This window comes from Rutidosis leptorrhynchoides, chromosome 10 (genome assembly GCF_046630445.1).
Source record: "Rutidosis leptorrhynchoides isolate AG116_Rl617_1_P2 chromosome 10, CSIRO_AGI_Rlap_v1, whole genome shotgun sequence".
In the NCBI taxonomy this organism is placed as follows: domain Eukaryota; kingdom Viridiplantae; phylum Streptophyta; class Magnoliopsida; order Asterales; family Asteraceae; genus Rutidosis; species Rutidosis leptorrhynchoides.
Window position 1 is genome coordinate 49,755,699 of NC_092342.1, and position 18,486 is coordinate 49,774,184.

The 18,486-nt window shown below is 33.9% G+C and overlaps 1 protein-coding gene across 1 annotated transcript; it reads left to right on the forward strand.

Moving 5' to 3' along the window:
* The first annotated feature begins 16,296 nt into the window (after positions 1–16,296).
* Positions 16,297–17,824, forward strand: LOC139872456 (large ribosomal subunit protein P3-like). Its single transcript, XM_071860333.1, has 2 exons — positions 16,297–16,564; positions 17,496–17,824. Exons 1-2 carry the CDS (start codon positions 16,367–16,369, stop codon positions 17,658–17,660), a joined length of 363 nt encoding a protein of 120 aa, XP_071716434.1. The 5' UTR covers positions 16,297–16,366; the 3' UTR covers positions 17,661–17,824.
* Positions 17,825–18,486: the final 662 nt, after the last annotated feature.

Consider the following 18,486-nt stretch of genomic DNA (forward strand, 5'->3'; position numbering starts at 1 on the left):
TTTTATTATGAACATGAAACTATATCCAAAAATTATGGTTAAACTCAAAGTGGAAGTATGTTTTCTAAAATGGTCATCTAGACGTCGTTCTTTCGACTGAAATGACTACCTTTACAAAAACGACTTGTAACTTATTTTTCCGACTATAAACCTATACTTTTTCTGTTTAGATTCATAAAATAGAGTTCAATATGAAACCATAGCAATTTGATTCACTCAAAACGGATTTAAAATGAAGAAGTTATGGGTAAAACAAGATTGGATAATTTTTCTCATTTTAGCTACGTGAAAATTGGTAACAAATCTATTCCAACCATAACTTAATCAACTTGTATTGTATATTATGTAATCTTGAGATACCATAGACACGTATACAATGTTTCGACCTATCATGTCGACACATCTATATATATTTCGGAACAACCATAGACACTCTATATGTGAATGTTGGAGTTAGCTATACAGGGTTGAGGTTGATTCCAAAATATATATAGTTTGAGTTGTGATCAATACTGAGATACGTATACACTGGGTCGTGGATTGATTCAAGATAATATTTATCGATTTATTTCTGTACATCTAACTGTGGACAACTAGTTGTAGGTTACTAACGAGGACAGCTGACTTAATAAACTTAAAACATCAAAATATATTAAAAGTGTTGTAAATATATTTTAAACATACTTTGATATATATGTATATATTGTTATAGGTTCGTGAATCAACCAGTGGCCAAGTCTTACTTCCCGACGAAGTAAAAATCTGTGAAAGTGAGTTATAGTCCCACTTCTAAAATCTAATGTTTTTGGGATGAGAATACATGCAGGTTTTATAAATGATTTACAAAATAGACACAAGTACGTGAAACTACATTCTATGGTTGAATTATCGAAATCGAATATGCCCCTTTTTATTAAGTCTGGTAATCTAAGAATTAGGGAACAGACACCCTAATTGACGCGAATCCTAAAGATAGATCTATTGGGCCTAACAAACCCCATCCAAAGTACCGGATGCTTTAGTACTTCGAAATTTATATCATATCCGAAGGGTGTCCCGGAATGATGGGGATATTCTTATATATATGCATTTTGTTAATGTCGGTTACCAGGTGTTCACCATATAAATGATTTTTATCTCTATGTATGGGATGTGTATTGAAATATGAAATCTTGTGGTCTATTGTTACGATTTGATATATATAGGTTAAACCTATAACTCACCAACATTTTTGTTGACGTTTAAAGCATGTTTATTCTCAGGTGAATACTAAGAGCTTCCGCTGTTGCATACTAAAATAAGGACAAGATTTGGAGTCCATGTTTGTATGATATTGTGTAAAAACTGCATTCAAGAAACTGATTTCGATGTAACATATTTGTATTGTAAACCATTATGTAATGGTCGTGTGTAAACAGGATATTTTAGATTATCATTATTTGATAATCTACGTAAAGCTTTTTAAACCTTTATTTATGAAATAAAGGTTATGGTTTGTTTTAAAAATGAATGCAGCCTTTGAAAAACGTCTCATATAGAGGTCAAAACCTCGCAACGAAATCAATTAATATGGAACGTTTTTAATCAATAAGAACGGGACATTTCACATACGTTTTATGATCTTCTTCCATAAGGATTTTATGTGTGCAATACGAAGGACTTATTCCTTTAATATCATGAATCTTCCATGCAATGGCTGGTTTATGAGCTTTCAACACAGAAATGAGTTGTGATTTCTCATTTTCAGTAAGAGAAGACGATATTATTACAGGTAATTCAGATTCACCATGTAAATAAGCGTATTCCAAATGGTTTGGAAGTGGCTTTAACTCTAATTTCGGAGGTTCTTCTATCGATGATTTATATCGATATCTGTCTTCTTCTTTTAGCATTTGAATTTCTTCTGTTGTTGGTTCATATTCATTAGCTATAAGTGTAGCTAATATTTCAGCTTCATTAATTGGTTCAGTTCCTTCTCCTAAAGAACATTCTCCTGTTCCTTGTAATTCTGGAAATTCTTCTAATAATTCTGCATGTGCATCTATAGTTTGAATATAATAACATGTATCATCTGCAGATTGTGGTTGTTGCATTGCTCTATCAACTGAAAAGGTAACACTCTCGTCCTCTATACTTAGGGTCAATTTCTTACCGAACACGTCTATCATTGCTTTAGCCGTGTTTAAGAATGGTCTTCCTAATATGAGAGGAACTTGAGAATCTTCTTCCATGTCCAGAACAACAAAATCTACTGGAAATACTAAAGTACCAACTTTAACTAGCATGTTCTCCATTATCCCTCTAGGATATTTTATTGATCGATCGACTAGTTGTATACTTATTCTGGTTGGTTTCAATTCTCCAAGGTCTAGTTTAGCGTATAGTGAATACGGCATTAAATTTATACTAGCACCTAAGTCTGCCAATGCTTCTATTGAACTAAGACTACCCAGAAAACTTGGAATTGTGAAACTTCCTGGATCAGATAGTTTTTCCGGTATTTTATTCAACAGCACTGCTGAACAATTAGCATTCATAGTAACAGCCGAGAGTTCTTCCATTTTCTTTCTATTTGAGATTAGATCTTTCAAGAATTTAGCTATCTAGGCATTCCTGAAATCACATCAATGAAAGGAAGATTTACATTTATCTGTTTAAACATATCCAAGAATTTGGATTGCTCGGCTTCAAGTTTCTCTTTCTTCATTTTACTCGGGTAAGGAAGTGGTGGTTGGTATGGTTTAACATAAGGTTTATCCTTAACTGTGTTATCTTCATTAACCTTTTCAACTACCGGTTCTTTTTCCTTATCTTGTTCAGGTTGTGGTTCTTGTGGAGTAGGAATAGCTTCATCAGAAGTTACAGGTATTTCAGGTGGTTTAAGTGTTGTACCACTTCTTGTGGTAATGGCTTTAGCTGTTTCATTCCGGGGGTTAGCATTTGTATCACTAGGTAAACTTCCCAGTTTTCTTTCACCTATTAACCTTGCTAGGTTACTTACTTCTTGTTCCAAGTTTTGAATAGAAGCTTGTTGATTTCTAAATGCTTGAGCATTTTGTTCATTAGTTTGTTTCTGAGATGTGAAAAACTGCGTTTGAGTTTCAACTAGCTTCGTCATCATATCTTCTAAATTCGGATTTTTATCATCGGGTTGTGGTGGTTTGTTTTGAAAATTAGGTCTTTGCTGATTGTAAGTATTGTTGGATACTTGTTGATTGCTAGGACCTTGTTGGTTGTTGTATGGAATATTTCGGTTATAGTTCTGATTTTGATTGTAAATAGGTCTTGGCGGTTGATAATTATTCTGATAATTATTTCCAGGTCTTTGGTTTAGATATGAAACATTCTCTCTTTGTTCCATTGTTAATTCAATACTGAGACAATCTTTTGTCAAATGTGGTCCTCCACATTGCTCACAACTAATTCGTATTGAGTGAATATCCTTAGTCATCTTTTCCATTCGTCTCTCCACAGCATCTATCTTTGCGGAAATGGAATCTAAGTCATGGCTAGAATCGGCTCTAGCTGCTTTAGATGATCTAACGATATCTTTTTCTTGGTGCCACTCATGTGAGTGGGAAGCAGTGTTATCAATAATTTTGTAAGCATCAGTTTCAGTTTTCTTCATAATGGAACCACCAGCTGCTATCGATGTCTTTTCTTATAGTGATGTCGCATCCTTGGTAGAATATTTGTACTATTTGACAGGTGTCTAAACCATGTTGCGGACATCCTCTCAATAACTTTCCAAATCTTGTCCACGCCTCATATAGAGTTTCATTTGGCTTCTGTGTGAACGTAACAATTTCTCCTTGAAGTCTTACGGCTTTAGATGCCGGAAAGAATTGTTTAAGAAATTTTTCAACTAAAACGTCCCATGTATCAATCGCCCCTTCAGGTAACGATTCCAACCAATCTTTGGCTTCTCCCTTTAAAGTCCAGGGAAATAACATGAGATATATCTGTTCATCCTCAACTTCTCTTATTTTAAATAGTGTGCAGATCCTATTAAAGGTATGAAGATGTTCATTTGGATCTTCCTTCGGCGCACCACTAAATTGGCATTGATTAGTCACCATGTGTAGAATTTGTCCTTTGATTTCATAATCTGGCGCATTAATGTCAGGATGAGTAATTGCGTGACCTTGGCCAGTGCGTTTGGCTCTTATTCGGTCTTCCATACTTAAAGGTTCCAGATTCTCCATAATTGAATTTGTTGAATCGGAATCACTAGAGGATTCTGATTTAATGGTTCGTTCCTCAACAATCTCTGTTTGAATGATTGGTGGTTCCGGAGGAAAGTTTAGTGGTTCAGGATCTATGAATCGTCCCTGAATATTCTCCGGATTCTCAATTGTGAGGTCGGGTTCAAAAAATGGATTATCGGAGATTTGAATTGGAGTACTTGGTCGACTGGATGACGATTCTAAAGAAAAATCAACGGCGGTAATATTTGCTAAATGTCTTGATCTAGTTACAGGTGGTGAACGTACAAAAGGTGGTGAACGTCTTGCTCGGTGCATTCACTGAATATCCTATTAGTTTTTAAAAGGAAAGAAAAATTATATAAGTTATCCAATTTAATAGACTTTTCTGATTTTGCCCACGTTTCGAATAGCCAAAAGATGCAGCAGAGGGGCAGGATTCGTTTGGTCTCAATATAATTGAGGACTGTTTGGCTCCAATAACCCGGTCCACGTACAAATCCAACTTTTACTACGAACCAAAAAATTTTGATGTCTATCAATTTAACCACTTAAAATAAATTTTCGTAATTTTAAGAAATTTAGATAAGAAGTAGAAAAAAAAAAATCTATGTCCTAAAAACTAGAAAAGCGAGAAATAAGAAAGAAAAAGAGCGTGTCGAAAAAAGATCGAAAAATAAAAATAAGAAAGAAAAAGAGTGACTTATAGAACTTAAAAACACGAGACTAACCCAACCTTATTACTATCACTAACTTAAAATTATAATCGCAAATTGAGATTACTAATTGGAATGATAATTGATACATAGGTAAAAGGTGTCTCAAAATATTAAAGCTTACAAGAAAAACTATATCCCAAATGGCAATAACTTAAAAAGAAACTAAAACTTAAAAAGGCGTCGCAAAATTCTAAAGTACCTAAATCTTAGTCTAAAGAAAAGCACTTAAGGGATTTTACGGCAAAGTCTAAAAATCTAGAAATAAAAATATAACTATGGCAAAAACTAAGTTTAAAACTAAAAACTAGCGAAAAATACAAATGTTACGCTAAAATAATTAAAAAGGGACAAAATATAAAAATATACAAAAAGTTGTAAAAAGTACAATTTTTATAAAAATTTTATTTTTATATTATTTATTTTATAAAACTATTAATTTTACAATTTAATTAAACTAAATATACAAAATAATAATAAAAACTAAAAACTAATTAAAAACTAAAAACCTAATTAGGGTTTTAATTAAAAAATAATAATAATAATTACGTAATTAATGCTAAATTAGGGTTCTGTGTAACCCGTGTCAGACGGCTCCGCGAGTCGCGGTATTCGAAGTTGCAAACTCCGCAAGTCGCGGGGTTTCAATTTTCAGATGACAGGTTGATTAAAATTCGACGCGTTTTCTTTTCTTTTTTTTATTCTGTTTTATATTTTCTGTTTAAATAAAAATATTTATATAATAAAAACTTATATTTAAAAACTAAAATAAAAAATAGAACTACTTTATAATTTTAAAAATATCTTAAAAATAGATTTATATATATATTAATTTTTTTTCAGTTTTTTTTTATGTTTTAAATAAAAATATTTAAATAAAACTTATATTTTTATAAAATAAAAATAAAGAAACTTTATAAAACTTAAATATTTAACAAAATCTTAAAAAAATATATAAATTTTTATTTTCTTTTTATATTTTCGAATAATTAAAAACGTATTTTTACAAAAGTGAATTTTAATAAAAGTAAACTAAAAATAAAAATCTTTTTTTTTTTATTTAGCGTTGCGCTTCCGGCTTTTAAGTTTGATTGTTCCCCGGCAGCGGCGCCAAAAACTTGATGTCGTAGCGTGGGGGTACGAAATAGTTTATATTTTTACTAGGAAATACTATTAAATATGCTACAATTTTACACAAGTTATTTATTTATTTATAGAATGGATATACTTAAATCTTGCTACAACACTTATAGGCAGTGTACCTAATCGTACAGTAGTGTAGTTTTTAGTAAGTCCGGTTCGTTCCACAGGGAAAATCTTTAAACAAAGCTTAACGCTATATTAGTTTACTTTTAAAAATACAAATATATATATATAAGTAATATTATTATTATAAAGGGGGATTTTTACCGTTTTAATGACCGGTTTATCGATTTTAAAACTTTAGTCGCAGTTAAAACCAAATGTAAAATAATAAATAAATACAAGACTTAATTTAAAGCGTAAAGTAAATAACGATAATGAAATTGCGAATAATAAAAGTGCGATAAAATAAACTTGCGATAATTAAAAAGTACGATAATTAAAAGTGCAATTAAATACAATAACAATAAAAATGCGATAATTAGAAGTGCAATTAAATATAAAATAAAGGAAATTAAATATGAAATAAAAGAATTATGCTTATTTAAACTTCCGTAATCATGATGTTTGACGTGTTGATTTTAGTTTTATACCCATGGGTTAATTGTCCTTTATCCTGGATTATTTAATATGTCCGTCTGGTTTTTGTCCATAACAGTCCATCAGTCATAAATATAAAGTGCGAGTGTCCTCGTCAAATTATCCTTATACCTGAAGTTAAATATTCCAACTAATTGAGGACTTAAACTGTAACAAGATTTTAATACTTTGTTTAATAATTACACCAGGATGTCGACTGAGTGTAACCCAAGATTTTAATACTTTGTTAACAATTATGCCAAGTGTCCTTGTACATAATTTCACCCCTGTTTTAATAATTCTAGTGGCTATTAATCCATTCCCGTGTCCGGTTAAATGAACGATTATTCGTACATATAAATACCCCGCTCATCGTGTCCGATTGAGTGTATATGGTTATATATAGGTACGTCCAATTGTAAATCTTTATATTAAAATTAACAAACTATCATTTAGTTAAACAAATATAAAGCCCATTAATAGCCCATAGTCTAATTTCCACAAGTGTCGTTCTTTTGTCCAAACCCCAATTATGGTACAAAGCCCAATTACCCAATTTTAGTAATTAGCCCAACATCATGATTACTTTGTTTTAAATAAGCATAATAATAACTTAGCTACGAGACATTAATGTAAAAAGGTTGAACATAACTTACAATGATTAAAAATAGCGTAGCGTTACACGGACAGAATTTCGACTTACACCCTTACAACATTCGCTAACATACCCTTATTATTAGGATTTAAAATTAAAATTAAAATTAAAATATAAATAAATATTACGTATAGATATAGAGAGATTGATATATTGGATATAAAATGATCAGAATTCGTTTGCTTTTATAGGGAATTGAGTTCAGGGGGTCTCCGCGAGTCACGGTAGTTTTAACCTTCGAACTCCGCAAGTCGCGGAGTTCGTTTTTACAGCTCATTCAGCCTTGGCTCTTTGTTTGCCGACGATTTTAAATAATAATATAATATATATATAATTTTTAAGAATTATTTATATATTATATTATATTCATGTGCATAGTTGACTTATAATTTTTAGTCCGTTGCGTTGAGCGTTGAGAGTTGACTCTGGTCCCGGTTCCGGATTTTCGAACGTCCTTGCGTACAATTTAATATCTTGTACTTTGCGTTTTGAATCTTGTACTCTTGTAATTTCAAGACGTTTCTTATCAATAATTGGAACCTCTTTGATTGTATTTTGTACTTTGGGCTTTTTGGTCGTTTGCATCTTCAATTCATCGAATATGTCTTTTGTCTTCACCTTTTAATATTTAAACGAATATCACTTGTAAATAGAACAATTGCAACTAAAAGCTTGTCTTTCTTGGGGAATAATGCTATGAAATATATGTTCGTTTTTAGCATTATCAGATCTCTACTTTTCTCAACATGTTTATTTACAAACTCTCCTAACAGTGGTGGTGCAACCTGATTATAGCCTATCCCTTGGTTTTTCGGATGTTTCAAGGTTTGAGTCACGTATGACATCCTCTGCCAATTGTCAATCCTAGCCTTTTCTGACTCATATTTTAACTTGTATGAATCTTTTTCAGCCTTAAGTGCTTCTATCTGGCTCAAATACAGGTGAATCACTTTCTCATCATCTACAATAGTTGATTTTAAATGACCTACCTGATTCTTTAAGGATTTAATAACATCAACATACTCTTTCTGTTTATTGAGGTAGAAAAGGGCATCATCATAGTTCTTCCTATGTGTCTGACTTTCTAGACTCAAGTTCTTAAGTTCTAGTCTAAATTTTGGACAAGTTGCACAGGTAGTAGGTATCTCATTAAGCTTAGAGACTACACATTCAAGTCTAGCTATTTCCTGTTCAAGGTCAGTGCATTTTAAACATGAAGAATGTGAATGATTACATACCTTGTCATTGCTGGATGTGTTAGCCATGAACGCGTAATCTTTTCTATCATCCTGCGAATCTGTATCTGATTCTGATTCTGACTCTGAACTTGTACTGTCTGAATAATCAGCATCATAACCTTCTTTGCCCTCAACTTTAACAGAATTATCCGAACTTGTTACCGTGATTACCTTCTCATCAGTACCCTCAACATCACCCTTGATCAAATGTGTATGTTCTTTTCTAAACCAGGTTCCTGTATGACAACTCATTCCCAAGGATTCATCGTCATCCGAAGAGTCAGTTCTGAATTCAAGATCGGACAAGTCCTTGGCTTTGCGAAACTTATCATACAACCTGTCACTAATTCTCTTTCTAAGACACATTTTCATTACAGCTTCAACCCTTTTCATACGTGCATCACATTTGCATACATAGCATGTACAAGCAGGATCATCTTTACCTATACAACCAGCATTTCTTCTGATAACCCTTTCTTCTTCTATTTCAGCTTCACTCTTACCAACAAAAACCATGTTAGCCTTTTCAGCATCAAGAGAGATCGACCAATCACACACTTCATCAGCATAAGTAGTAGTCAAAGCTTTGGATTGACCACTAGAAGTTTCTTCTTTGTTCACTGTCGGACCAGCATGTCCAGGAGTCACCTCAATTGAAGTGTTATGAAAAGGATTATGAAAACCAGGCTTAGATGGTCTTGTGCATGTCCTCTTGAAATGACCAAGCTCATCACAATTATGGCATCTCACTTTGGACATATCAAAACCAAACTTAGTATTGCGGTTCAGACTCAAAGTATTCTGACCTGTTCTTTTCAAATACTTCCTAGCACGTCTCACCACACTTCCCATAGCAAACAGGATGTCCATTCTTTCAATCTCATCCTCATCGTTCTGATCATAATCCTCATTCTCCAGATGACCATTGATTATCTGTCCACTTATCATATCATTGTAAGAATTAACAACGAAAACAGCTAAAGCCATATCCTCCTGAATCAATTCTAGAGGCCTTTTCTTGATATTTTCAGTCTTGATCACCGGTGATTGAGTCTGTTGTAGAATGCTTGAATCAATCACTTTAGCAGTTGATATCTGTGCTTGAGATTTGGCATTGAAATAACCAGAATCTGATACCGGAGCTGAGATCTGTGATGCATTGGTAGAAATGTACGCTGTTTGCAAAGGAGCATGATTTTCTGATGATGACCCAATAATAGACGAACCAGCTACAACACCAAGTCTCTTTCTCTTTGCCTCAACCTGAATATCCTTTTCCATCAACTTGGAAGTAAAGGCTGTCAAGGTTAACGTACGACCTGATGCAATGTACCTATTCTGAATCTTTTCAATTTCATTGTCCCAATTCTCAGGAAGACCGTCTTTCAAAACTCGAACTGCTTTCTCATCAGATAAATCTATTCCATAATCTGCCATTTCAGCAACCAGTAGACGATACCTTTCCAAAGTTTGTCCAAGAGACTCGAAAGGAAGTGCAGCAAACACTCTCTATTCATCTTTGAGAACCTTACCCTTAGTGGCACGATAAGTGGCTGTTCCTTCTGTGGCTGATTGAAGTGCAAGCCAAAGGGTATGCGAGGTCTTGTTTCTGTTCTTGAACTGTGAGAAAATCTCCTTAGACAGTGCCTGAGTAAGTTGAGCGTAGCATTTACACTCCAAGTTGTACTGTTCATGCTCAGCTGGATTGAACTGACCAGTTTCTTTAGGTTCACCGTCTGCCCCATTTGGCCATGCAAACTCATTCTCAATAAACTCCCATAGTCTAGAGTCTATACCATTCAAATATATCATAAAATGCACCTTCCAGTCTAAAAAGTCCTTTAGATTGTCAAGCTTAGGAACCTTATTGGAAGTTCCAGACTCATTCTCATTTAGTAACAGTTTTTGTAGTCCTGGAGCAATCACCAATGCACTGTATTCGTTTGTTACTTGTTCATTAGTGTCCGGCATTTTAAATTAGATAGAATTAAGTTCAAGATTAATGAAGTTTCTGATTAATGATACACGATCAATTGTCTTATATACACGGTCGATTGTCTTAGACACGCGGTAGATTGTGTGAGACACACAGTCGATTGTATGACTAACACGGTCGATTGTCTGACAAAATTTGGGCAGCACTTCGTTACTCAATAAGCCTTTGGTATGACAAACTCACACGGCCGATTGTCTATCTCCTTCGGTCGATTGTATATCTCACACGGTCGAGTGACTGAACTCACACGGTCGATTGACTAAAGGAAACACACATGGTTTAACTGAAAGACACACGATCGGTTTACGAACTCAATCGGTCGATCTAATAACACACACGGTCGGTTGTCGAGACACACACGGCCGAGTGTGTTCTTGACAGATGCAGGTCGACTATTAGGGTTTTCTAGACCAAAATCGATTTTTCGATCGATTTTAGATGAAAAACACTAAACCAAAACGTAGAAAACAAAGGAAAATACTCCAGAAACACTTTTTGATAATAAAAACACCAACTATAACGTAGAAAAGGGGATTAAATGATTAAGACACAAATACACCAAGAACACCACTTTCTTTGACCCAAAAACGATTTTAGACAAGCAAAACCAGAGACTCCGGCTCTGATACCACTTTGTAAACGATTATTCACGGATCTTAGGTCGCTTGCAAACTATCATAGAGGCAGAATTCACTAGAATAGAGATAAACCGAGATATGGGTCGTATCGGGATCGAATAAATCAAACCTAGGACAAGAACTAGATTAGATCGACTCCTAAACGATATATTTCGGTGGTATATGGTGTTAGGGTTCTCTGGAGACGAAAAACTAGTCGACTAAGGTAAAAGAGATGAGTAACCCTACAAAAGAGAAACAAACCCGTATATATACTGCAGGTCAGACACATTCGGTCGAGTGTGTCTCTCAGTCGGTCGACTGAGTAACACAGTCGGTCGAGTGTGTACACACACTCGGTCGACTGTGTGTGCAGTTTAACATATTGATTATTTAACAAAGTAAGAACGCACAATCACAAAAGATAATCAATAGTCACAAGTAAACGTTATTACATAGCCGAAAGTGTTAAACGTAAAGATAAACTATGGCATGGGATTCATGCACCAACAGTGACACTGAAATCACAAGGAAATTATTGCACTAACACAATAAATCCAAGATCAAGTTTTGTAAATTAGAGTTAGAGTTTGGGTTTAAAACCCATACCTCACAACAATGTATTTACCAGTTATCTGATATCATACGTACTTAGTTAGGGGCCCTAACGAAGTTCAAATTAAATAAAAAAACATGTTTTGTGACCCTTGTCACAAACTGGTCTTAAGTTCTTAACCTAATATCAGTTAATTATAAATATATAATTGCAATAAAAGCATATTAAGCACACTTAAACAAAACGTAAGGTTAAAATAGTAATCTTACAGTTAGACCCGGTCCGAGCGTGTTACATGTACAAAAGAGAAATAGAATCGAAGAACGAACTCGAATTGTATTTGATAACCGAATGCTAGACACGATTATCATAGAGAATGGAGAGAAAAATGGTGTTTACACACACACTATAACAATAATTCAAATCTAACTAACAAATGGCCTAATGACCTTATTTATACTTAGGCGGAAAAAAAGATAATTGGTCATGTGACTTACACATGACTCGGTAAATGATCCATAACAATCTGATCTCCTTCAAAATATGCTTGTTCTCAAACATGTAAAGCAATAATGTCCATAACTATTTGCAGATCATGACGAATCAAAATGCACCAAAATCTTTGGCGACCAAAAACATACGTATTGTCATTGTATGAACAATCGCGTTTAGTCTTCCATTTAGGCCACAAATACACTTTAGCTTCCTCTAAATTCACTTTTCACAACCTTGGGTCCCGAAAAATATGCTAATTGGAACTAACTAGCTACAATTGATGAGGTGAGTAATTCGCGTAAATTTGCGAGAGTTATTATTTTATGTCGTCTCCTATAGAATTTGTGAAGCATTATTTGATTTTGCTTGACCCAACAGGTTTACGCATGTTCAATGCGCCCATTATTTTTTTTCACAACCACATCTTCGTTTTCGCCCAGGGGTGTCTTTGAGCATAGGCAGATAGGCAACTGCCTAGGGCTCAAAATTTAGAAGGGTCCAAAATTTTGAATATGTAAAAATTTGAATCAATAAATTTAATTAAGTCAAATAAGAAATTGTCAATTAAAGTTAAAATACCTTTTTTTAATAGTTAAATACAATGTAAGTAAATAAATAGATAAATTGGAGTATTATTTTTTATGTGTTATATGTGAGCTCATTTTTTATTTTTTTCTAGGACCTTTAAATTGTTGAGACGCCCTGTTTTCGCCCTCCCCTAATTGTCGGTTTACCCTTGCTTTTAGCCTTTTTATGTGAGTTCAGAGGAACAAGGATAACATCACATTTAGGTTCAACGAGAGTTGCGTCCATAACAATATTTTTCGGAAAGATTATCGTATCTTAAATGTTTGTCTTTGCCTTAAGCGATTCTTTGTGTCGCAGCCTTATCATCACCTTGTAATTCATCCTCATTTATACACTGTGTTGTTATCATCTCCTTATTTGCATCTAGAATTACATGCATTCGAACCATAACCTCTTGTAACTCCGCTTAATTATGTGCATGATGAAAGTTCATGGGTTTGAAAAGGTTAACAGCGTTCTCAATTTCAGGTTGTAATCCAGAAAGGAAATTATGCTTGACGAATGATTCTGAATACGTCCGCTTTTGTTTCCACGAATCAAATGCTTCATAATATTCTTGAACAATTTCAACTTGGTTTGAAGAATCGAGGAGTGACATTTTATTGTTAATCGTTGTTCTCTTGATTCTTCAAACTTGTAGCTACCAACAATAAGCCCAAACATTTACATGTGAATTATTAACCTAATTAATTCAATCCAAAGGTATGAGTTAAAAATCATGTAGTCAGCCCAACAAATTGAAACCAAGTTAAGTTTAACTAATGAAAAATTGGTCAAAATGCCCTGATTTTCAAACGTGTTTAACAATATGCCCTTCAAAATCACAATTTCAAAAATGTCTTTTAACCACACATCACGCACCACGCATGATGCGTGCAAGCCCGTGTAAAAATTTCACAATAGAGAAATAGAATCGAAGGGCTAATCGTAGAAACGCTAAGTAAGCCTTGAATTCTACGAAATGAGAAATAGAATCGAAGGACGAACTCGAATTGTATATGTTAACCAAATGCTAGACACAATTACAATAAAGAAGGGAGAGAACAATGATGTTTACACACACTATCACAATAATCCCATTTTATATATGCCGATGATGTTATTGTTATGTCGGACTGGAATGCTAATGAGCTTGATCATATCCTTAGAATTTTTGATGTTTTTTTATCATGTTGCAGGCCTAAAAATCAACGTATTCAAATCCTCGGTGTTTGGAGTTGGGGTTGATCAAAATGATGTTGATTTTTTAGCTAGTAGCGAGGGGTGTCATTCAGGTACTTTCCCTACCAAATACCTTGGTGTGCCTATAGGCACTAATATGAATAGAGTGGTAAATTGGGATGATCTAGTTCAAAAATACACTAATCGCCTAGCCATGTGGAAAGCGGGTCTAATTTCGTTTGGTGGGAGACTTGCATTGCTAAAGTCAGTTATAGGTAGTCTTGGCATTTATTGGATGTCTTTGTTTAAATGCCCGGAAACGATTATTAAAAAATTTGAAGCGATTAGAACCAGATTCTTTTGGGGTAGTAATACTACCAAGAGAAAAATTGCGTGGGTGAAATGGGATAACGTTTTAGCTCCTTTTAATCAAGGAGGGCTAAATATTGGCAGCTTAAAAGCTTTTAACCTTGCTCTAATTCAAAAGTGGAGGTGACGTTACGTTAATTCTCCACATGATCTTTGGGTGAAAATTGTTAAATCGATTCATGGGGACCAGTTTGAGAAAACATCGTATTCAGGAATTTGGGATTCGATTGTTGGGTCTTCAAAACAACTTAGTGATGACAACTTATTGCCATTGAATGTTATTCACCTGGTAGTTGGTAATGGTAGAAACACTAAGTTTTGGCATGATATTTGGTGCGGTAACTCTTCCCTTGCTTCTAGATACAATCGGCTTTTCCATCTTGATGTTAATAATTCCGATCTGGTTGCTGATAAATGGTTGAATGGGGCATGGACATTTACGTGGTCTAGAGATGTGATTGGGAGCCGAAACCAAGCTGCGTTTGATCAGATGCTACTCGAAATTCAGCAGGTTGCAATCTCTGAAAGGGATGATAGGTGGGAGTGTTCTTTAAGCAATAATGGGTTGTTTTATGGGAAAGTAATTCGAGAGCAAATCGACAAACAGCTTCTGCCTACTCGTTCGATCGGGACAAATTGGATTAAACAGATTCCGAAAAAAGTAACGTGTTTTGGTGGCATTTCAAAATTGATGCTTTACCTCTTCGTTGAAATCTCTCCACTAAAGGTATTGACATCCCTTCGGTTATGTGTCCGATGTGCATAAATGGCATTGAACACCACAACCATTGTTTCTTTGATTGCATTGTTGCGAGCGACATTTGGCGTTTGATTCGGGTGTGGCTTAATAGCAATATGCCAGTTTTTCATTCTCAGGAAGATGTTTTTTCTTGGATCGAGGGGTTACATTTAAGTGCATCCGAGATCGTGAAAGTTAAAGTGATCATTGTTACTACTTGTTGGATCATGTGGCGATTCAGGAACGACGTGGCATTTAACGATATTTCTATACGTAGATGTAATTTATTTGATGTAATTAAGTTATATTTTCTTTTCGTTGGTTGAAATACCGAGGTCATATCATTTCTAATTGGAATGAATGGCTCCAAATGCCTTTGTAATTTTCTCCCTTAGCGACTTGCTAGGGAGTGTTTATTAATATATTTTGCCTTTTTGCCGTTAAAAAAAAAAAAAAAAAATATCCAATTCTAGCTAACGAATGAACTAATCCGCTATTTATACTTAGCTGGGAAAAGGAGTTAAGTGGTCATGTTTCTTGCACATGACTCATTAAATGATCCTTAACACTTGACTATTCTTTTACGATAAGAATTTTGCTAATGTTTTAGTTAACATAAATAAATATAAATATAAATATGTTGTATATAACGAATAACATTTACTTTTTAGTATACTTTATTCAAATGATAACATATTTATATCTCAACTATAGTCATAAATCCGTTGCTCGAATCTCTTTTGAATTTGACATAATTGGATCAATTTCTTAGGCATATATCTGGACTACGTAATTTTCAATGTAGCTTCTATAATTTAAGTCGGTCTGCCTAATTTTAAAGCTCTTTTTTGAACATCATTATTGGAAAACTTACGTACATTTTGAAAGATAGATTGTTATGAACAATATGTAGTACATATGTCCTTCTATTTTGGTTTAATAATAAATTTTTAATATTTATTATCTAAATCCTATTTTTTAACTTCCTTTTTACATGATATTTTCACATATTATAAAAAAAAAAAAATCTTTTTATGGCTTACGTAACACAAATTTCTAATCAAGTCTTATATCTTTATTCTTTATATATTCTTTATAACAAAAAAGGTCATCAAAATAATTCAAGGATCAAACGTTAAAAGAGTAACCTACCAAGGGACATAAACGTCTTTTCATTCAACTTAGGGTTTACTTCACACTCAATATATAAACCAAAAACCAACACAAATAAACCCTTCACGAATTCAAAAAGCAAAAACCATCGCCGCTGCTTGTGACTTCATATCATATCAAAATCCATCGGAAAAAAATGGGAGTTTACACATTCGTATGCAAATTATCCGGTGGTGAATGGAGTGCTAAGCAGTTGAAAGGTGATCTTGAAGGATCTGCTGAATCGACGTACACTCTTCAACGGAAACTTGTTAACGCCGTTCTTTCTTCTGATTCATCCGGCGGTGTTCAATCTTCATTCAGCTATGTTCTCCCTGATTCTGCTGTCTTTCAGGTATACTAACAGCTATGCATTTTTTGATGATTTGGTTGTTGATTGTTGGTAGATAGATGATTGATTTTTATAGATCGATGATTGATTGTTGATAGGTAGATGATTGAGTGTTGGTTTAATAGTTGATCTGATTGATGTTAATCTTAGTGTGCATGATTTAGTATTTGATTTGATTTAATTTGTGTTTTTCAGTTTGTATAATTGTATGTAATCGTTTGCCTTAAAGTGTGAAAGTTATTTCTAAAAGTTTTTGTATTTTTTGAGATTTATGATATTGTCAATTTTTAGGGTTTTGAAATGTAATGATAGGTTTAATTATTGTTACAAAGCAAGCATGGTTTTACATATAAAAGCTCAATTTATCATATCATATAAGTAATCATTAAGAAGTTAAAACTAGACTAATATATATTGAGGTTAATTTTTAAACTACCTATGTTTGTGAATAAATACCGTATAGTTTCATTTGGAATGTGAAAATGCTACTATTTGTTTGAACATTGTATACTGTGATTATGCTTAACTGTGACTATGTAAAATTTTCTTGTCATGGCTTGAAGGATGGTGGGTTTAACTAAGGTGGCATAGTGGGCAGATGTGGTGTGTCAAATTGTGTCAATTTATTGTATGAGTAGGGTAGCGTTGACTGAGATGGTTCTTTTTCGAAGTTCTTAAAATTATTCATGTAAAGCAGTGATTTGATTTGTAAGAATTTAGGTTTAGGAGGTAATTTTTAAATATAGATCAACCTAGTACCTGTTGGAATTGTTTTTTATATCATACTGTATTTGTTTACTGGTACTTTTTTGATGGAAGATTGCTAAATTGTAAATGGGCCAAAATTGCCACATATATGTTTGATATTGAGATATATGGTTTGCCTGAGGTAGGAAAGCATTTATCGTATTTATAATTTGGTTCGTTTGTGCAGGTGATTATTGGTGGAGGTGCTGGTGGTGCCTCTTTCGGAGGTGGAGCTGCTGCAGCATCAGCACCAGCTGGCGGTGCAGCCGCTGCTGAGGCACCTGCAGCTGAGGAGAAGAAGGAAGAGAAAGAGGAGAGTGATGACGACATGGGTTTCTCGCTCTTTGATTAGTTTCCCCCCTTTATTATGTTATGTTTTGCTGCTTCAAAGCTATTGAATTTCGCTTCGCGATTTAAAGATCTGATATATTGTTGCTAGTATGTGGACTAGGTGTTTGTTGAATTAGCATGCTGAATACTGTTTTTGGATTTGAATCGCTTTTTGAAGTACCGATATGGTTTTGTGGTGTTAGGTTTTATTGTGAAATCGACTTCTTTTTAACCAAATATGATTCGGTTTTGGGGATTTTGGCTGTATTTTAAAGGGTTGATGAGACGATTTCAGGAACTTCTGATATTGTGGAAGAAACCATTTTCTGATTATTAAACAAAAATAAATGCTTTTTTTGTGTTATCCTAACTTTTTTTTTCTTCCTAATTTGTGTTATCCCAAGTTTTTTTTTTTTTGTAATTTCAACAATCAGTTTTTTCAAGAATGGGGGACTGGCGGAGTATTACATATCTTCTTAAGCTTTAAAGTTGAATATCACCTAATTTAATTACACAACCTATATCAAATCTAAAGCTAACATTTACCATATACATACATTGTATTTTAATATTCTCGTGTACGTGACAACAGCTTGAAATTTAGTAAACTAGATCGATTTCTTGTATCGGAAAACTTCTATATGCTGTGGAAAAATCTTTCGGCAATGGTTTTGAAAAGAAGAGAATCAGATCACTGCCCAATTATGTTAAAAGACGAAGAGAAGAATATCGGCCCAAAAACCTTGTAAAATCTTTGACGCTTGGTTAAATGAAGATGAGGCTGACCAAGTTATTAAGGATACATGGGCTTTGAGCACATATATATTCTTCGGTGAGTGGAGTCGATC